The sequence below is a fragment of the Carettochelys insculpta genome, chromosome 1 (assembly GCF_033958435.1).
Source record: "Carettochelys insculpta isolate YL-2023 chromosome 1, ASM3395843v1, whole genome shotgun sequence".
Classification (NCBI taxonomy): Eukaryota; Metazoa; Chordata; order Testudines; family Carettochelyidae; genus Carettochelys; species Carettochelys insculpta.
In genome coordinates this window covers 304,287,477-304,310,318 of record NC_134137.1, presented here as the reverse complement: position 1 = coordinate 304,310,318, position 22,842 = coordinate 304,287,477, and the positions used below count along the sequence as shown (strand labels likewise).

Genomic DNA, 22,842 nt, shown 5'->3' with positions numbered 1-22,842 from the left:
GATGAGGAAAGGCATACTAATAAAAACATTTAAACAAAAACTTTAAAACACGGATAACTTTCAATACATCATGTGACACGTGAATAGAACATGACTGTTCATTTCAAATCACTGTACCAAACATTCACTCGGATTAACTTTCATAGTCCAACCCTGGTTTTGCCACTCATAAGTGGCCTTCCAAATTCATGTTGCTAAAACTTTAAATCACAACCTTATGTGCTGTGTGTATTATCCATAATTTACCTTTTGGTGAAGGGTATAAACTACATGTTATACTGGGATTTCAAAATTAAAAATATTAAACCAATAAACCATACACTGTATCACTTGCGGTCAAATCATTGTCAAAGGTAACAGTCCTTATTCAGAATCAGGAAAATCTGTCAGAAAATATTTATCCAATTACTCATTTGCACTGATCATCACAATCTTCACCCAGAACTTTGAAGGCAAGACCATTCCTTCTCCTCCCCACCCCAACCTCCAATAAGTAGAGTACTAAGCCCTTTCCCTACTGAAGAGGCAAGACAGCCCATTAGTTCTGTAGAAGAAATGGTTACTCTCGTGCAGTAACAGTAGTTGATATGTCCCCCCTCCCACATGCCACAGTAAGTGCACTAGTGCCACCTGTTGAATAGTAACAGAGAGTAAGCCATGCTAGTCTATACACTATCAAAACAAAAAGCAGTCAAGTCTTTAATGTGCTACTTGACTGCTTTTTGTTTTGATAGTGCCACCTGTGTCTGTGATTGGAGATTCCTCATACCAGCATCCATTCAGCAAATGCACGTGTTGCAGGCAGTTTTATACTCTGTGTCGTTGTTATATAGTACTTCAACAAGATCTGCCCTCAATTAATTCTCTACCCACAAAGTTCCAGAGCAGAGGGGAAGGAAGGTAGACAATAATGGGACACCAGTAAGGACACTTCTCAAGAAAACCACAATTACTGTTCAAATTGACTAATTATTTCTACTTCTGACAGATCCTGTACTCTGGTACCAAGCAGTTTTTTCTGAAGCTGCATCTGCACTACAAGATAAATTTAAATTTAAGGCACTTAGCTCGATACTACCACATGACTGTCTTCACTCTAAATACCACTAGTTTGATTTAGGGAGCACTAATGTCAGCATCACAATATCGTCAGTACCTGATGGGTATAGCCTCAAGCTCGAATTCAAAAGTTAGATGAAAGACCAATGTGGAAGTTTCAAATCTTAAAATCACATTTATTAGCCTCCAGAGGTGTCCCGTATGTGACCCACAATGGACCTCAGTGCTCCGCTCTGGCTGGTGCTCTCCAGATGCGCAGGAATTAAGTAACTGGAAGACTGAATTTCAAATCGGGACAAGGAAGCCTGTGGCTGTGGGGTCATGTTTCTATGAGAGCCTGAGAAATGTCTTTTCTCTTAGCACTCTGAGCTTATCTACCCTTACATATAGCGCCTAAACAGAATTTGAGGTGCTGTCTCTACACTTGTTATTTTTTTTCCTGTGCTGCCCGGCACCAGTCGCTGCCCCACCACACCATGCGGCAGCAAGACTGTTGTGGGTGGCGGGGGGTCATGCTTGCATAAGAGGCCAGAGAACTTCTCAGTGGTTTATATTTGTGTTTGAACATCCCATCCCTCCCCCACAAGTGCCATGCTGTCGGGGTCTTTCCAGCACTCCACCACATCACATGGGTAGCCTCCAACCCAATAAAAGAATGTGCCCACTGTTCGGTGCTGACCATGCTGCCAGGCAGCACCATGTCCTGGCTTGCACGAGGTTAGGGCTCCAAGGGTGGGAAAGATTTTCGGGGGCTTGCTACTATGGGTAGAAGCCTCCCCGGTGGCTAAGCTACTCGCACTGCTAGCAATGGACCCGTGGGGTTTGCTGCTGCCAGGGGGAGGGGGAGTCTCTCCTGGTAGCTAAAATACTAGAAGGGGACTACTCCAATTACTCCAACATTTCCACCGACTCTGCAGCCGCAGACCACAGCCCCCCCCACCTCCCCTGCCAAAAATATTTTCAGGGGCTTACTGCCCATTGCAGACATCTGCTGCTTTGATATTTCCATTAGAAAATGTTAGGAAAAACATTTCTTATCTGTCTTCATGCTTTGACCCCCCCACAAAAACACAGCAAATGGTGGGTGGAGGGACAGCTGAGATTCCTGTTTCCATTACAATTTCAGTGTATGAGATTCCACTGCCATCTCCTGTGTTGGCAATGTCTGTGTAATGAAGGGGGAAACAAAAATCTTTTTTCCTAGGCTTTTCTATCCTCTTTCTTTTAACTTTGTACCCCCTTCACATAGGGAAGAGTGGGTGGAGGGCCAGTTGAGAACACAGTCTTGGTCCCTGTGCTGTTTTCAGTGTGGGGGAGGGGTGGGGTGGAGGGGAGACAGTCAGTGGGTAGCCAGTTAAGAATAGTGCACCAGAAAGCCAAATACCCTCCCCTCAGAAACTCTTTTTTCAAAAACTTTGCTATCATCTCTTTCTTCAAGCTTTTCATGGTCCCTGTATTATTTGCAGGGACTGGATGCAATCACAGGAGGAGAGAGTCAGTGGCAGCTAACTGAGAATTCTGTTAAAGAAAGATTTCTGTTCATTTTGCCATCTCTGTGGGTGCCCTACTTTTCCTTCTTTCTGACAGGAAAAATGGGTGTTGGCTAAACATGGGAGGGGAATGAGGAAAATGCAGTGTGGGAAGATGATGTCAAAGATCAGCAAACACACCCAGAATGCTACAAGGGATGAGGAAACTGTGGGAGAGGTTCCCACAAAGTACTACTACAACAGTCAATGTTTGCCAATTTAGTATGGCAGCAATAAGTCGACTTTGTGAGGCACACACAGGGAGTTGAGGATAGCCAAAATCAAATTTATGAATTCCAGAGTTACAAAATCGATATTAATAAATTTTATTTTATCTCATAGCATAGACACAGCCTAACAGAAAGGGGCCTTCAGAGTCGAGTCCATTATGGAGGAAAATACTGCCAAGCCAAACAAAGTATCAGAGGCAGAGTTATGATTTACAACATTGTGTTCAGTGAACTTAGGTACAGATGCCTAAATAGTCACTTTACCAATTTCAACAATTGGCAAATTCTTGGAAAAGGCACATCAAAACAGCAACAGACCTTGCAGAATGAGCACATATTACCCACAAGTGGGTGAATATTCTAAGACTTGTAAGAAGAGCTAATGAAGCCTGGGTTCCACGAGGAAAGTCTTTGGTTACAGACTGTCAACCATTCTGACCTATCTGCTAGCTAGATTACATGTCCTATTTGTCCTTCTCCTGGGTTTTGTCCAATCTAGATAGAAAGCCAGGCCTTTCCTGATGTCAAGGGTGTGCAGCAGAGCCTCCTGGTGATTTAGATGTTGTCTGCGATGGAAACCCTCTGAAGAGTGTGTCCCTGGTTTGCCAGGTGGAGAATTTATCTCTTTAAAAAAAAAAAAAAGTAATGGTCATGGGAACTTCAGCTGCTCTGGTGCCACTGACTCTTCATTCAGGTATCCCACACATGGTTACACATAAGGCAGCAAAACCATAGGCCAAGAGAGAGGCCATCAGTACTGTTGTTGGACTGGTGTACAAGAAGAGCTCCTTTGAGAGTAACTGAAAAAAGAAAGCCTTTGGACAAGGAAAAAAAATTATCTCAATCTTCTCCTAATTCATGTCCAATGACTCTCACAATTGGATTTGTAGATAATAAAACTAATTTGGACCACTATGAAACAAATGTCCTTTGTGAATATAAACTTTGGGTAGATATGTGGGCTGTTAGCTTTTTATGGTATGAGGAGTACATTTCCTCAGTCATATTTCAGATTCTTCTTTCTGGGCTCAAATTTTAGAAATAAGAAAAGGAAAGTTCCATAACACCTGAGAATTACTCAGACTTTTCTTGGGTACTTCCAATTCTTTAAAAAAGTTGAAATCAGAGATAACATACCTCCTTAGAAATAAAACGGAAGAAATTTCCTGTGACTGGGAGAGGAGCACTGTATGTGTGTCCTCAGGTCTGATTTTGTGAAAAAAAATGTGTATATGAACCTTGTGTTTAAGATCCTTTCCAAAGAGCTCAAGTTACTTTAACTATTAATGAGTCCCCAGAACATTTAAATGATAAACCGGCATGCCCATGCTGGTAAAACATTGGGGTAAAAATGCATACGTACTGAGGAAATTGACCATGAATCTTGGCACCTAGGGTAGTGGGATGACAGGGCGCATATGTCAAAAATGGTATCAGAATGGAAGCGTATGCCCCAGTAGTGTGCCTGAGAGTACAACAAGTGACAACGTCTAGACAATGCTCAGAGCCAGCTGGATGCTTGGAAGCATATGGAATCAAAATACAGTATCAAAATACTGGATTCCAATACAGCAGTATATGTGTTCCGCAGTAATTCTTTTAAAAACAAAAGTTGAAAACAACTTTCAATTATTTATGGAAATTAATTTTTAAAATATACTTGAGTTTAAAAGGTAATACTAGACTGCTATATTCAACATTACCTTGTCTGTTTACTTCATTTTGAAGCAGCTCTTCCATTGCCTCTTCCTCAGCAATATCTAATGGAGTGTCTCCTTCACTATTAACAGCTCCCACATGTGCTCCTTGACTAATTAAATACCTGTAACAGAAGGAAAAAAGAAAACGTTGGAAGCTAAACAAAACATGGTGAGCATCAGATTAATAAAGGTGGTAACGGTGGAAGAGTAACAAAAGCTGTTAGGACCAGAAACTACAACAAAATATTGTATATGCAACAATACATATACAATAAAAATAAGACAACAGGTTTACCTACAAGTGTTAGCTACGGCAGACTTTCACATAAGATGAATCTTTAGATATATGAGGACAAACTCTGTAGTTAACCAATGAAAAACATTCAGTCATGTACTCATAGGTATCTTCAAGACTTGGAGACACAAAAAAGACAATCCCATGGTAAATGAAAGGTTTCCCTGATGAAGGTAGGCGCACCTATAACAGGATTTAAGTTTTCAAAAAACACCCTGACCTTTCTAGTATTTCTGCTGCAATGATAAAATTTAGAAGGTTGATACATTATACCCTGCAGAACTGTGAAATGTGTCTCCAATGCAGCCAACTGTCCTTAACTTGGACAAGCAGGAGAAAAATTAACCAGACTGCTTAGTTTCACTATCATTCTATACATGAGGCTTTAAGTCAGAGGTTCTCAAAACTGTGGTCCACAAACCACTGGTGGTCTGAAAGCTCCATTCCAGTGGTCCATGGAACCTTTCTAGGCTCTAAGACAAAGGCCTTGTGAACTGATGCTGCAGCGACTGATCCGCTGGCTATTGATTTATCATGTGTGCTTAGACATGATGAATCACTCTCTGAGCATGCTCCTGTCGAAGATGGCACTCCATCAAAATGAGAAGAGTAGACAGCATCAATGGGAAAGCAGTTCTCTCTGACCATATCATACAAGAGATGCCACACCAAGTATGTCAAATTCAGCTATGCTATTGAAGGCCTCACGTAATACAGATAAGACCTAAAAGTACCCCAAGTGAGTCTTAAGTAGCAAGTAGTGCTAGGCTTTCTGGGGTTTTGCTAAGTGTTTTTATGGGATAAATTACTTTATTTGCAAGCTCTCTGAAGCAGGAATCAAGTCTGCAAACTCCAAGCATGTTATCAAAACAAAAAGCAGTCAAGTAGCACTTTAAAGACTAGCAAAATAGTTTATTAGGTGAGCTTTCGTGGGACAGACCTACTTCTTCAGACCACAGCCAGACCAGAACAGACTCAATATTTAAAACACAGAGAACCAAAAACAGTAAGCAAGCAGGACAAATCAGAAAAAGATAATCAAGGTGAGCAAATCACAGAGTGGAGGGGTGGGGGGGGAACTGATCTTCCCCCCCCACCCCTCCACTCTGTGATTTGCTCACCTTGATTATCTTTTTCCGATTTGTCCTCCTTGCTTACTGTTTTTGGTTCTCTGTGTCTTAAATATTGAGTCTGTTCTGGTCTGGCTATGGTCTGAAGAAGTAGGTCTGTCCCACGAAAGCTCACCTAATAAACTATTTTGCTAGTCTTTAAAGTGCTACTTGACTACTTTTTGTTTTGATAGCGTATAGACTAGCACGGCTTACTCTCTGTTACTATCCAAGCATGTTAATGTGCTTCAGGGCTTATAAAAGCTCAGTGAATTCACTGAGTTTGAGAGTTGGTGACATCCACAATGTGAAATCAGGAGAACTATGCTGCTACAGTGCCCTGCTGAACTTGCACAGTGTGGGTAAACATTCATATTTAAAATACCCATAACTAAACAATGTTTTACTTTCACGTGTATTTTCAATGCTGTCACTTGTTTGTTTGCAGTTTTATTTTGCTGTTTGTGTTGCTTAATTACTTATTTTTTATTGTTCTCTGTGTGAAGTATTAATCAAAATTATAATGGACAGCTCAGAAAAACAGAATAAACCTGAGTGAATGGCTTTTATTGTCCTTTCCAATAACAGAAAAACCTATCTGAATGAGAACATGACTATTTCTAAGAGAGACTCCATTTTGTTCAGCATCTTAAAGCTGAGCTACCTGTTCCCAACCCTCCCACCGTGGTACTAGGAAACTGCTATGCTGTACTTGATACAGCAGACAAGGAATCACCCCATACAGCAGAGGAGAAGCCTAGTACCCCTAAGGCTGGGAATTCAGCTGCCACCACTGTGAGGACGAAATGTAGAGTAGTGGTGGTGGTCAGCGATTCTCTTCTGAGGGGGACAGAGGCGTCCATCTGTCGCCCTGACATTTCATCTCAGGAGGTACGTTGCCTACCGGGAGCCCCTATCCAAGACGTGTTGTAGAGGATTATCCGGCTCTCTACTACCCCATGCTACTCATCCATGTGGGCACTAACAATACTGCGAGGCGTAATACTGAGTGGATCAAGAGTGACTACAGGGCTCTGGAAGTACGGGTGAAGGAGTTAGGGGGTGCAGGTGGTATTCTCTTCAATCCTTCCTGTCAAAGGTGGGGCTGAGGCAGAGACAGGTGCATCCTGGAGGTGAATGCCTGGCTGCGTAAATGGTGTCACCAGGAGGGTTTCGGCTTCCTCGACCACAGGATGCTATTCCAGGAAGAACTGCTAGGCAGAGATGGCGTTTACCTTTCAAGGAGAGGGAAGACCCTATCCAGACAGACTGGCTAAGCTAGTGAGGAGAGCTTTCAACTAGGTTTGACAGCGACAGGGGAGCAAAGCCCACGGGTAAGTAGAGCAGATGGAGCCCTGGGAGATGGGTCAGAAATGGGAGGGAGCAGAGATTATAATGGCAGAGAAAAAGGAGGGTCAGGGCAAAACTGGGAGGCAAGATCAAATCAATAACTTAGATGCCTATATACAAATGTAAGAAGTATGGGTAATAAGCAGGAAGAACTGGAAGTGCTAATAAATAAATACATACAACTATGACAGTGTTGGCATCACAGAAACTTGGTGGGATAATACACATGATTGGAATGTTGGTATGGAAGGGTACAGCTTGCTCAGGAAGGACAGACAGGGAAAAAAGGGAGGACATGTTGCCTTATATATTGAAAATGTACACACTTGGACTGAGGTGGAGATGGACATAGGAAACGAATGTGTTGAGAGCCTCTGGATTAAGCTAAATGGGATAAAAAACAAAGGGTGATGTCCTGCTGTGAGTCTACTACAGGCCACCTACCCAGGTGGAGGAGGCTTTTTTTAAAGCTACTAACAAAATCACCCAGGGCCCCAGATTTGTTGGTGATGGGGGACTTCAACTATCCAGATATATGTTGGGAAACTAACACAGCCACACACAGATTATCCAGTAAGTTCTTGGACTGCATTGGAGACTTGTTATTTCAGAAGGCTGAAAAACCTACCAGGGGGTAATCTGTTCTAGATTTGATTTTAACAAATCGGGAGGAACTGATTGAGAATCTGAAAGTGGAAGGCAGCTTGGGTGAAAATGATCATGAAATCATAGAGTTCACAATTTTAAGGAAGGTTAGAAGGGAGAACAGCAAAATAGAGAAAATGGATTTCTGGAAGGCGGATTTTGGTAGGGTGGGGTCCCGTGGGAAGCAAGACTGAGGGGAAAAACAACGGAGGAGAGTTGGCAGTTTTTCAAAAGGGACATTATTAAGGATCCACAAGCAAGCTATTCCACTGCGCAGGAAAAATAGAAAATATGGCTAAAGACTGCCTTGGCTTAACCAGGAGATCTTGCATGACCTCAAAATTAAAAAGGAATCATATCAAAAATGGAAACTAGGACAAATTACAAGGGATGAATATAGGCAAACAACACAGGAAAGCTGGAGCAAGATTAGAAAGGCAAAGGCACAAAATGAGCTCAAATGAGCCAGGGGCATAAAGGGAAACAAGAAGGCTTTTTATAAATACATTAAAAGCAAGAGGAAGACCAAGGACAGGGTAGGACCATTGCTCAGCGAGGAAGGAGAAACAGTAATGGGAAACATGGAAATGGCAGATATGCTCAATGACTTCTTTGCTTCGGTCTTCACTGAGAAGTCTGAGGAAGGAATGCCTAACAGTGAATGCTAGTAGGAAAGGGGTAGGTTTAGAACATAAAATACAAAAAGAACAAAGGTAAAAATCACTTCAGAAAGTTAGATGTCTGCAAGTCACCAGGGCCTGATGAAATGCATCCTAGAATACTCAAGGAGCTGATGGAGGAGGTATCTGAGCCATAAGCTATCATCTCTGGAAAATCTTGTGAGACAGGAGAGATTCCAGAAGATTGGAAAAAGGCAAATATAGTGCCCATCTATAAAAAGGGGAATAAGAACAACACAGGAAACTACAGACCAGTCAGTTTAACTTCTGTGCCAGGAAAGATAATGGAACAAGTAATTAAGGAAATCATCTGCAAACACTTGGAAGGTGGTAAGCTGACAGGGAACAGCCAGCGTGGATTTGCAAAGAACAAATCATGTCAAACCAGTCTGATAGCTTTCTTTGATAGGATAATGAGCCTTGTGGATAAGGGAGAAGCGGTGGATGTGGTATACCTAGACTTTAGTAAGGCATTTGATAAGATCTCACATGATACTCATCAGTAAACTAGCCAAATACAACTTACACAGGGCTACTATAAGGTGGGTGCAAAACTGGCTGGATAACCTTACTCAGAGAGTAGTTATTAATGGTTCTCAATCCTGCTGGAAAGATATAAAAAGTGGGGTTCCGCAGGGGTCTGTTTTGGGAGCAGTTCTGTTCAATATCTTCATCAACGATTTTGATATTGGCATACAAAAGTATGCTTATTAAGTTTGCGAGGAGGGGTTGCTGTACACTGAACCATGAACTTACCAGATACACGGGTTTTACAGCTTATTACAAAAAATTGCAACACGCTGATGACTCCTCTCACTTAACTGTCCACTGCTTTTTACATTATGCCTACAGTTTATGAGAAATGTATTTTATCTGTCCCTCCTTATATTTAGCTCAGACACTCCGATTACATTCTCCAGATCTGAAGAGGAGCGCTGTGAAGCTAGAAAGCACGTCCGTTCCACTAGCAGAATAAGATATTCTGTCCCAGTAACACATAAGATATTACCCCACCAACCCTTATAGCTCAGCGCATACTATAAACAAACATTCTGTAAAAATAAAATATTACTATTAGCATTTTTGTTTTAACGTATCTGCTGATAAGTTTGAAAATACTGATCTTCTGAAAACCATGGTGTGTGTAGAATAGTGAGATTTTGCTTTCATAATAATGGCACAATTAAAAGTTTGGGATTTGCTGAAAAGTGCATTCAATTTGTGAAAGTTACTGAAGTAGAAGCTTTGAAAAGTACTCCATACATCTATGCACACTATAAATAGCTATGTAAAAGTTGTCACTTCCAACTCATTTTCCAAGCTTAAAAAAATACTTTCAGATTACATAATTTTTAATTGCCAACACTGCAAAAATAGATAACTTTTTAAACTTCAGAGAGGTAGCCGTGTTAGTCTGTATCTTCGAGAACAACAAGAAGTCCTGTGGCACCTTATAGACTAACAGATATTTTGAAGCAAAAGCTTTCGATGAAGCGGGTCTTTGCCCATGACAGCTTATGCTCCAAAATATTTGTTAGTCTATAAGGTGCCACAGACCTTCTTGTTGTTTTAAAACTTCAGTGTGTCTTTTGGATAGGGATAGAAATGACAACTGCAATTGTCCAGGTAGGGTCTGGTAGTTCATAAAAAAAAGTCAAAGATGGCACAGGCCAAGTAATTTCATTATGTTACTTCCAAAAGGCCAAAAGTTGCTGTAACTAAAGGAAAGAAGGGAAAAGATTTACCCATAAGTAGGTATACAAATTTCAAGTTACTTTTATTCTTTTAAACCCAGTTAATCCAATATTACGGAAATATCTTGAAGAAGGAAACTACTATTATACAGTTCCAATAAAATGAAAGAAACCTTTGATATCATGTCCAAGCAGTTTGTTTTCAGAAAGCCAAACCCTGAGGCGGTGAAAAGTAAACATTCAATATACAATGGAGTCACTCAAATGGTTATTAGCAAGTCTTTTCAGATTTTTAAACTCAAAGCTTTTTAGGCAAAACACTCTAAACAAGTTTTTAAATCTCCAAACTTACCATCAGATTGGACAAAACGACTATGCGCAGCACTGCATTTCATAATTGTAAATGTTATTGAACACATACCCTCCACAGAGATAAAGGACACATTTTTGGGAGATCTGTATATTCCATAAACACACATTTCTGGAGAGTTATGTTTAAAAACAAAACAAAACAAAAAACAGTCCAGTCACTGCCAAGGCTATCTTTGCATTGAGAGGTTTCAAGTATGATTTTCAAATTCCAAGTATCCATTCTTAAATGCACAACTATGTGGACTCAAATTTTTGAATCAATGAATTGTAAGTACAATTATGTACATATAGAGAAAGATCTGTCCTCCCCCACCTAGGAAAAAAGTCTGAGCACTACATGGCTTGGTTGACTCTAGAAAAGGGCATTTACCTTGAAACCCCATTCTTCTGGGGAGGTAAAACTTACTTCATGACCCATATATTTTAGGAACCCTACACTGTGTATATCCTTTGATAACTATTACATGCAGAAATTAGATAAAAGGCTCTCTTATTTTTCAAGACAGGAAATGCAAACAACTCTCCTCTTAAACAATTAAGTAAACCTGACATTCTTTGCACCTTTATTGGAAATGCATTTTAAAACCATCATTAGGGAAATAACTGGAAGATCGATACCTCTGGATCTAATATTTATTATGGACAGAGACTGGAAGAAAGTGTCACCAAGTGGAAGAATTGGCTGGGCAAATTATTCTTAAATTCAGAAAAGACCTCTTCCTGAAGCGTGTACCAGTATTCAACACGTGAAAATTAAGAGGACCGCCATATGCAACAGTCAAAGTCAGTGTTCCTGTTTTTTCCATCCATAGGCAGAATATGTTATGTCTACTAACATATGTTGTGCATCTCAAGTAGAAACACACACACACACACACACACACACACACACACACACACACACACACACTTAGTTTTAAATACTTTATTTAAAAAAAAAAAAAAGTAACCATAGGTCCAGCCAAGACAGGTTAGGAATTTTAAAACTTGCTACTCAAAGAATTAAATCCAAGTGCAAGAGAAAAGTTAAGAAATGCATTTAGTCAAAACACTACAAACAATACTGTGAAAGAATAAAATTACAGAGAACTTATGTGCATTGTGGGAAGGACCAAGTAGTAAAAAAACAATACAAATGTGTGTTGAGAGGCACGTGAGACCCAGAGACAGTGTGTGCACGTGCTGGCAGCTGCTAGGTAGGTTTCTGAGAAACTCCATGCACTAGGGAAATCTCAGGTTAAACAGTGCACTGCCACTTTAATAAAGGGACTCACCCTTCAGGGCCTTCCTGAGCCAGGCTCAGTTCCTCCTCTCATACTCTGAGAAGATGGGGCACAGGAGAAGTGGGTAGGGGAGAAGGAAGAGAGAAAGACAGATATAGTGAGGTGTTAAAGAATCTCAGACAGTGCACTGTTTCTATAAGAAAGGCAGCCAGTCCTGCCCTCTTCAGATTGCAACAGCTCAGACCTCTCTCCCACCTGCTTGTCCCCATCCCCTCTTCTGCCCTGCTCTGTGGAGTCTGGGGTACTAGAGGGCAGGGTGACACCCTGACACCAGCACTTCCTTGCCCCCCTCTACACACACACACTGCTCAGGAGCAGCTGCAGGGTGAAGCAAAGCAGAGAGAGGGCACTTGAACAGATGCTACCAGCTGTATGCACTCATCTGTTGGGCAGTGTGTGAATCTCATTGCAGCTGTACGTGCATACATGTTATAGGGGAAAAAGGTCAGGGTTTTGTATCTATAGTGCAGTCCAAGTGGAGGACACCCCTGTTATCCAACTGACAACTGAGAAACCCTCAGGGATATGCACTTTTGTTTAGTTATTTAAAGTAACCTGTAGAGTCAATGTGTCATTTACAGGCAGTGTTAGTTTTGAAGTAAGTCTAAGTGAATGTGAGATGCATAATACTGAAATCTAAAATTATTATTCCAGTGCAGGAATTCTCTTTAAATAAGAGTAACATACTTTTCTAAATATATGCTAGAAGGGAGTCACCAGTTTAACACTTCCTTAAACATTTCTCTTTGCGGTAGAGACTACATATAAGAAATCTGAGCTCAAAATCAATTTTGTGAAAAAATTATTACTGGATATCTATAGGGAGTGAAGACTGGGGAAAAAACCTATCTTCATGACTGCTGTGACATCAGTTACTGCAGAGGTACTAAGAAGAATAATGTGCTGCTTAGTTTTCAGGATTTAAGAACAAATTATGTTTCAAATCTTGGTCTATATATCACTAATTATGTTTTTTAAACAGCTTTTAGAATCATACAAAGTTCTATGAGTTTGTAGTTCACCTTTAAAGTATACTTTGCAAATCCCTTCATTTATGAACACAGGACACCAACAGGCAATCAGCCAAAATACCTGCATATACAAATAAGTTTCCTTTTATCACATTTTAAAAATTGGACGACAGAGTATTTAATAACATTACAATAGCTTATGAATGACCCCTTTTACTGTTCACTTTTCATGGGGTTTATACTTGCTTTTTAAGTCACTGCAACATGGTTTTAAGGAACATAAAACTAACAGTCAATGGGAATTATGGCATTGATTGCATTAGTAATAGGACAGAGCAAAAACCTCAGTTTCAGATTAAAAGGAAAAGTTGTTAGGAATTCTGGAAGAAGGATGAATACAATTAAAAGTATTTGTATTCTTATACACCTGAACCTCATTAAATACACATTTCTCTGGCTTGGGGAACAGCAATGCAGGAAGGTGCTTGTCTGAACGCTTTTCCCCTGCCATGAACTGCAGGCAATGTAAGCAATGTGTGTGAAGGGGTGTGCCTGGGAGCAGTGGGGAACGTGGAGCCATGTATGCCCACCCAGGACCAGGGTGGGAGGTAAAGTCCCCAAGTTCATCCCCCTCATGCCAAGACCCTGTACCCCATCCTCATGCACCCTTCCCTCCCAGACCACACCCCCCAGCACGTTTCTGAATCCTTCATTATGGTGAACACCCCCAGTCCAAATAATTCAATAATCTGGCATAGACTATTTCCTAAAATTGATGGATTAAAGAAGCTCAAGTTTACTTTTCATCTGATCTCAAAGCACTACAGCAGAGTTAAGCAACCCCCAACACGGGTGTCAACAGCGGCAAGCAAGCCGATTTTCATCGGCATGTGAGACAGGCGCTCAGCCTCACCTCTCCTCCCCCATGCAGCTGGGAGCTTGCTCAAAGCTATATACCTATGGATTAACAAAAGACCAGCTAATGCTACCAACAACCACCTAAACGGTAAAGCTCTGCATCTTCATTTATTCATTAATGAAGCTGTTGTAAGTAGGACTATTAGTGACCTCAAGAAGTATCACTGGTATTTGACTTACAAAAGTTAAAAGGTCAGTTCCAGCACTCTGCCTCAGAAAGTTTGTTGACCCCTTCACTATAGTATTTATTAAAAGACCTAGCTTTTCCACTCCTACCCACACCATTTTAATCCAAAAATTACCTTTCTTTTTTTAAACTTGAATATTTTCTATCAACACAGATAAGTGTACCTAATTCTGCAATGGTATACATACATAAAGTCAATGGACTGTCACAGGGTATAAGGCAAAACAATATTTTAAGCCCATAAGCAGCAGAGAACCAAAAATCATCTTGCCTCACTATACAATACAAAGCCAAAATGCTGTCCCATGTTAATCTCATCTAAAAGTATCCAGTCTCCCCCTCCCCCCACAAATAAACTTTACTCTAAGGTTATTTGTTTGGCTGTCAATGCTATAAAATTAAATTATAAACGTACCCATCCTGACAAATGCAGATTTTTAGGCTCTTTCTAAAAAGGCTTCTGTAAAATTCAGTTTTAAAAACAGCAATATAATTACTTTCTGCATAATAGCAAATCAATAAATTTGGAAGAATTTTAAACACACACCAATAATGAAATAAGTTATATTCCAAAACAAAAAAGTCATTAAACACCACAAATCTTTTTCTTTCTAAACATGTATCTGTGAGGTCGTGTCTACACTAGCCAAAAACTTAGAAATGACCATGCAAATGGCCATTTCGAAGTTTACTAATGAAGGGCCGAAATACATATTCAGCACCTCATTAGCATGTGGGGGAGCCACGGCACTTCGAAATTGATGCGGCTCATCCAAACGGGGCTCCTTTTCAAAACAACCCCGCCTACTTCGAAGTCCCCTTATTCCCATCTGCTCATAGGAATAAGGGGACTTCGAAGTAGCTGGGGTCCTTTCGAAAAGAAGCCCTGTCTGGATGAGCCGCGTCAATTTCAAAGTGCCGCAGCCACCTGCATGCTAATGAGGTGCTGAATATGTATTTCAGTGCTTCATTAGTAAACTTCGAAAAGGCCATTTGCATGACAATGTCGAAGTTTTTGGCTAGTGTAGACATAGCCTGAATGTCACAATATTCTTTAGGTCTATAGAAACAAAATCAGATACTTAAAAATAACCCTGAAATGTACTGAAGTGGCAGGGCTTTCTTTTGAAACTTTTAAAAAAAAAAAAAGAGAGAGAGGAAACACAGGAGGATTTTGCAGTAAATTGCTCGGGAATAGTCTTAGAAAAGCTCTATGGAATCTTACTTCCCATATAGCTTGTCTGCAGTATAAAAACACTTTGTTTCAGAGAATAAAACTGCCTCCACAAGGCCTCACCTATGTGGATCAAGAAAGTGATTAAGAGATCTAATGCAGAATTGTAAAACTCCATTATCCTGGAAGAAGTAAAACCGACAAGTCCTGAGCTGCTTCTGGGCAACGTGAAGACAACAGTAAGGGAGCTCTACTTGTTCTGCTTAGTTTTATATCTGCTGTTAATCAGGAAATCTACGAACAAAGCCAAAAATAGGTTCCGGAGTTAGTCATAAACAGATGGCCAACTAAAAATTGAGTATGGAAGGCGTAAAATAGCAGAAATGCCTCTTCTGCAGCAACCTAGAGGATGATAGAAATTTACAGGAAAGGAAAAAAAAATAAATAAAGCCAGATAACAAAAAGATGGATATGGTGCAAAAATCCAAATGAAATAAGAAGCAAAATAAAATCTTAATGTTATAAATAACTACAGTACACAAAGAGCACACAATTATTTTATTCTTTTATCCTTCAGTGAACAGAGGTATGGAACAGCTTCCAAGTGAGGACACATTAAGGTAACTGGGACTAGAAATAACATGCAGTCCTGTGGCTCCCATTTATTGGGTCATGAGCTTTTGAGAGTAATACTCACTTGGGATCGTTCCTCTTAGAAAAGAGACAGTGGGGGGGTGAGCGGTGTGACAGAGGTCTAGTAAATCATGGATGGTGTGGAGACAGCAAAAAGTGGGGTCAGTTATCCGTCTACATAACGTAAGAGCCAGAGGTCACCCAATGAAGCTAAAAGATTAGACATAATGAACCGTTTCACACAATGCACAGTCAGCCTGTGGAACTCACTGCAATGTGACATTAACACCAAAAGCATAACTGATATTTAAAAAAAGAATTAGGTACATTTATGGAGGATAGGTCCACCGTGGCTATTAGCTAAGATGGACAGGGACAAAACCCTATGCTCTTGGTGTCCCTAAACTTTCAGATGCCGTAAGGCGACACTGTATGATGAGGTTGATCATGACACTTGTTCGCTTCCTCTCATTACCTGTTCATTTCCTCTCAGGTTCCTAGCACTGACCACAATGGGTAGACAAGGTCGTTGGTCAGACAAACCATTAGTCTGACCCAGTAGGGCTATTCTTATGGTCTTAGATTTGGCCTTAAAATGGCATGGTAGCACAGTTATTTTTGACCACATTTAGTTGGCATGTTTTAAGTTTTTAAATCCCTGGAATATAAAAGTGGTGAGGTTCGCTCCATAATGAATAACAGTTTCCAAAAAGGGAGGTATTGATCCTCACCAAGGACAGATAACAAGTAGAAACTTCGCATTTATAACTAGTGTATTTTTGAGGAAAGGCATTCCCCAAAATAACTAAAGATTCAAAAAGAAGAATATTGGTGTTTGAAAGGAGTTGTTATAGAAAGATTCTGAGAATAGGATGGATGCAGAAGGTCACCAATGAGGAATTATATAGAAAGATACAGCTGAAAGAGAACCTGCTGAAGGTTATAAAACAGAAGCTACAATTATTTGGCCACATTTGCAGAATGAACGATGAATAAAAAATCAAGACCCTGGTATTCGGCATAATGGACGGTTCAAATAGGAGAAGCAGGCCCCACAGAGAATGGATAGCTGATATAGTAGATTGGTGCAGAGCTAGTCTACAGAACCTAAGCCACTCTGCATTGGACAGGGAACAATGGAAAGGAATAGTGAGAGAGGCATCAGACACCAACAGGCGCTGAGCCCACGGTTATTGATTATGATGATGATTTCCCGAAAGAAATAGAAAACTAAAATGAAACTTCAGGTTTTAAAAATTTCGTATCATTGAAGTCTTTTTCACATTTAACTGACTAGAGAGCAGCAAAAGTTTTATACTCCACAGCTGCCAAATCCCAAATTCTACACGTAAACTCCAATACTAACATTTACATTAATATTAAGCTTAAAAATTGTAACTATTTAGGAACTTTTAATTGGTTTACAAGTCATTGCCACAAACATCAGCAATAGAACACTAATAATTACAACACTGAACAAGTGTTCTTATTTAGAGAAACATTATGTGGTAATATAATGAGCAAATCTCTAGCAGGATGTTTCCATATCGCCGTTGGAGACTTTTGTAATACCCAGGACTTACCAGACTCATTATATGATACCTCATTTATATAAGCTGAGCAGTTCACTCTATGGAGTTAGTACTTCTGCATATCAGACCAGTCTATCACACCTTTCAAATCCTCTCCTTCAAGTTCTCCTGAAAACACATTTATTCCAAGACAAATTAAGAAGTCTTCCATTCAAGCAATTATTTATTAAGTAACAAGATAGGGAACCATGACGCTGCCTGCCTAACAATTCTTTTTACTCTCACACCTTGTGCTCCTACTAATATCATCCCATTCCCATTGTCTATCTACACAGTGAATAAAACCATGTGTATGTAACATTACAAAGAATTCATCATCAAATGTTAATCCATAGTGCCTAAACACACCATGTTAACTGTTTTTAAGTGTGTTCTGTTAAGTTCTGGGCAGCTGTCTTTACTACTTCAGGAAGGTCCACCATACAATGCAAAAGTGTGCCAAATCCATTATACAAAGAAAGACACAACATAGCTTAAGAGATAAAAAGTAAGACACTTCACATTCAGCACTTCCCACTGAATATTAATCATGCTGGGATTTGAGAAAGACCACATGTGCGGCCAGCCATTGTCACTAACTAGTTACAAACTCATAGCTAATGTAAACTAAGGTACTCTTCAGAGAACAAGTGGCAGCCCTAAACTAGCCTGTGCAATTTCCAAGTGATATGGGGGGGGGTTCAGTCTCAAAGTGCACAGGTCTAATCCATCTAGAGAGTATGGTGACACGGATGGACACCCTGTGTCAAAACACATTCTTGGTCACTGCTGTTAACTGTACATCCTGAAGAGACCATGGGCCCAATTACTAAACAGAGTCACAAAAGTATGTCAGATCTCCTCACAGAAATAGTTACCATCTCTGCCAGTTCCAGCTGGTTCCCTAATCTATCAACAGTATTTAACGTGTTCTTCTATCAGCTGGCTCTCACCCAAGTCTCAATCACACCTACACACTGGGAGAGTTGATCAATGGCACAGGTAGAGTCTGAAGAAAGACTGAATTCAGCAACATTAGTAAACAGATCAGCATACTATTTTTCCTAGGAGATTCATGTATATATGAGCAAAAGTTGTAAAAACAATATCCTGCAGTACCATAATGCCTTCAGGACAGATGAACGGTCAAACAACACTAATCACTGGATCACATCAGAAAAAGAATGGAGCCTCTCAGACGCAACTCAGTTTCATCATTGCAAGGATCTTCAAAGGTGTGGGCAGTGAAAAATAGTAAACACATACGCCAAAAAAATGAGGAATCTACACCACAACTTGATAACTCTTCACCAAAGTAGATTAACCTAATGAGATTACAGATTGACCCTCTATAGTTTGGTACCTTTGGGACCTGACTGATACTGAACCAGAGAATTTGTGGAGCCACAGGAGGCCAATATTGTCTAGCAGAATTACCAACACTTCCAGAGATTACTTGGCTCTTAGAAGACAGTTGGGGTAAACCAGAGCTAATACCACCGAACACTGAGAGCCAGGACCGCTGGCTGTAAACAAACTTTATGGGACCACAGGTGACTTGACCCAAGATAAGTGGACATCCAGCTAACTAAAATCATGCTGGACCATGGATTTTGATGGACCACAGTGTGCCAGACTAGAGAGGTTCAACTTGTAATTCGTGTTCTCTCTACCATGCCTTGACCTAAACTATGTTTCACAAATGGTCAATAAGTCTATAGACATCTCAGATTGCCTTATGACTCTCTTATAAAAACCTTGCCTAAAAAAAAAAAAAATGAAAGAGGAGGGTTTAAAATGGTCATGATAACATGGTCCACTTTCAACATGAGTCTCCAAGGAATCCAGTGACATCTTTATGACTAAATCCCAAGGCCTATACTTAATCCTCACTAATGTCAAAAACAGTTGTCAACCACTACCTCCCTCTTTGAAGAGGATTGATATTTCCTTCATTGGCTGTAAAATCTCCCCTCTCCTACCACTCTCAACTTTGATACTCCTTTCAGAGAGGAGCTGTCCTATCTCCCATTCTCAGAGGAGATCCCACAGGGCCCCATTCATGGGTAGTTCCTATTTTGTAAAAAACAGCAAACACCTTCGCTGGTGGTCACTGCTTTCAGTGTTTCAAAAACCATCTTTAGGTCTGATTACTCTGATTTACTTTGCATCTTCCTCCTCTGTTCAATCCTATATCTCAATCACTGAGATATCAGTACTCTAACATCTATCTGAGCTTGATAAAACTGAACTTCTAAGGTATTCAAGGAAAAGGTACAATAGTTTGGAAATACTGAGAGAGACTGCTTCCCAGCACAGGTGAAAGCAAGAAGCTCAACTGAGGGAGGTGAATAGTTGATGAGATGATCCATCCAAAAAGAACTGGTGAGCTGACTGTTCAAATATAGGTCAAATGAAAGAATGGTCAAATATTTTAAAGTCTTAATTTATTACAACATTAGCAACAGGAATAAAAAAAACAAGGTAACTTTATGATCATAAAAAAGCTGAGATGCAGGTAGATGCTTATGCCTAATTCCAAAAGAGTTAGTTACTTATTTTAACTTGGAAAAACAGAAAGCACAATTAGATCTGGGGGAATATGTGAGAGAGTGTGAGCATGTGCACATTCATGTGAGGGAGAGTTAAGGGTTTTTTTGGTTTTGGGCTTTTGAGAAGGAGTGGGGTATTTATGTATTTAATGTGGGTGGTTTGCTTTGCTGAGGGTGCACCACAAACAGATTTGCTGCTGAGCCCATTTAATAGTTACAATATTTTTGTTTAAGGAAGAAGCTTAAAATGGCTATGCATTTCTATCTCTGTGTTGAGGGAACAGGCTGAACTGTGGATTCTGCTTCTCCGGCTCTCACAGTTAATTCTGATGTATTTGTTTAGTCAGTTTAAATAGCAGGCTCTTAAAGTAGGGACCAAGTCTTAACTTGTTTAATGTGCTTTCCAAACTGCCATGCTCAGTTGATGGCTTTGTATACAAATGAAGATATAGGAGCACATATAGAATGTTTGTTCTAGATGATCCAGTCCATCAAGATGCTCAGCTTTTAATTAGTTTGCCTTTTTTTCACAACAGGTGACATCAACACATAAGTAGGCCTGCTAACAGGTGGTAATAATCAAATAGGTAAGCCAACACTTACATCAGGGCTTTCTTTCTAGAATATCTGGCAACATTTCAACACTATCAAGTAATAGGTGGTCAAATGACTGGCTTGCACTCACACACAGATGGGCATCAATAGTTGAGCTAGCCCGGAACTAGGAAACTGGCTACATCTAGGCTGTGACCAAATGTATGACACTTAATATTTCTAAGTGCAATCTTAATTTTCTGTTTCCAGATTGTTAAAATTAATCCATCCCCATCACCCTTTCTAACTACTGACATCTCCTCTTGTTTGGCACCTCTATTAGGCCTACTCCTTTCTGGTTTCCCCAGTACCAAGGCCACTAGACACAGCCATCCATACAAAAGCACAGATATTGAGATCTTTCTTCCTGTCTAGTAACTGTGACCATCACTGACTGCCATCACTGGCTCCTACTATTTTAAATTATAAAATTTGAGCTTTTTGTCTCTTTCAAGTACCTATGTAACTCAAACTTTCCCTATTAATTTTTGTCTAAGTACTCCAGCCTTCGCATTCCACCAAAACTGCCAGCCTAGGCCACATGTTTTTTCACTTCTCCCACAATCACAGCCCAAAAGTACTTCAACTAAATGTCAGTTATCAAGCTTTTTTAATGACTTCACATCTATACACATACACACACACATACACCCCTATATATCTATATATAGATATATTTACAAATATATATTATTCTCATCCTCCATGCTTCATCTACTCTATGTACTGTATGTCATCTTAAACTATATTCCTCACACCAAGCATTGTGCCCTAAAAATGTCACAGGTAATGATCCTTGGGGTACTGCTATAAAAATAGTTAATTTTAGGTGGTATTTTATATAATCAACTCTCTATTTTATCATCCCCACCTAGCAATTCTCTCTTCTTTTTCCTGTGCATTAAGCCCTCTCAAATTTAACTGTCAAACAGAATGTAAACTTAATTAATGGTTTTACTGTGTAATATTTTTGGAAATATCTTTTAAGGTGGCATAGATACTTGAGTAGGTACAGGAGAATGCTTACATTTTTAAGTTCTAGCTTTTGAATTCTTGTGAACAAGCAAGTTAATTCAAATCAACTACACACTGACAACTACGCAGGTACCAGATTAGACCATGAGAAAGTCTATTTTTAATCAAACAATTTTTGCAGCTCAAGAGAAGTTACTGCCATTTCATGAAGTTTATTTTACATGAGTCTTAACGCTATATATAAAATATAGAAAAAACATATTATATAAACATTTTACTACTGCTACTGTTAAATGCCATCTCATGTTATTTCCCATCCTATTCGCCACACTTCAATTAAAGATGGGCATAAGAAGAATGCTAAATTGGGGGAAAAAAGTCCCTAGATGTTCAAAATACATCTTTTTTAAAAAGTGTTCAGCAGTTTAAAATTATTACATGCGCCAGACCAAAAGGAACAAAAAATTGATAGCTGCATACCTGCTTTTGCTGGATTTGTTATTGTTCTTTAGTAAAAGATAAATGTACAGGTTTATCCATTATGTACCTTTAAAATAAAGCCTACATTTAAAGTTTGATAGTCACCACAAAATACACCTGGACAAAATTAAGGAAATAAGCAACATAGCTATACTCACCCTTCCTTAGCGCCCCACACCTCAGTATAGTTTGAAACTCTCTAGTCCAGTACCCTCAGGACCTGACTGGTGCTGAACTAGATAATTTGCCAAATCACAGGAAACCAATCTGGTCTAGTTGTGTTACCAACTCTTTCACTGCATACTGGGCTCTTAGAAGACTTTTAGGAGTAAATTAGAGCTAAATAACAGCACAGAACACTGAGAGACAGCACGTGTCTGTAACTTTATGGGGCTACCGGAAACTTGGCCATACCCATGACAAGTGGACATCTGGCTAATGAAAATTATGCTGAACCACTGATGTTGCCAAACCAGAGTGTCCTGGACCACAGCCACTAACATTACACACCATAAAATGCACATAAACTTCACAGCCAGTTTGAGTTAAAAGGACAGAAAAGTCTCAGTGAATAAAACTGGAAAGAAGGGAGAAAAGGGGGATATAATTCACAGGTTCCAGACCAGATGTGACCATCATGGTCTAGTCTGAACTGCATAGCGCAGGCCATAAAACTTCCCCAAAATAGATCCTAGAATGTATATTTTAGAAAAAACTTCCAATAGTCATTTAAAAACATTGTGTCAGACTATCCACCATTAGCCTAAGTAAATTGTTTTAATGATTAAATATTCATGCTGTTAAAGATGTCTGGCTTATATCCAGTCTGAACTTGAATAGC

The 22,842-nt window shown here is 39.8% G+C and overlaps 1 protein-coding gene across 9 annotated transcripts in view; it reads right to left on the bottom strand.

Annotated features, from left to right (window-relative positions):
• Positions 1 to 22,842, bottom strand: part of PPP1R12A (protein phosphatase 1 regulatory subunit 12A) — a 227,127-nt gene that overhangs the window by 116,218 nt on the left and 88,067 nt on the right. For all 9 annotated transcript variants that reach the window (XM_075012396.1, XM_075012414.1, XM_075012338.1 and 6 more), the window contains exon 3: positions 4,522 to 4,640. In XM_075012396.1, coding sequence (XP_074868497.1) covers positions 4,522 to 4,640 — 119 coding nt within the window. The remainder of the gene's footprint in view (positions 1 to 4,521; positions 4,641 to 22,842) is intronic.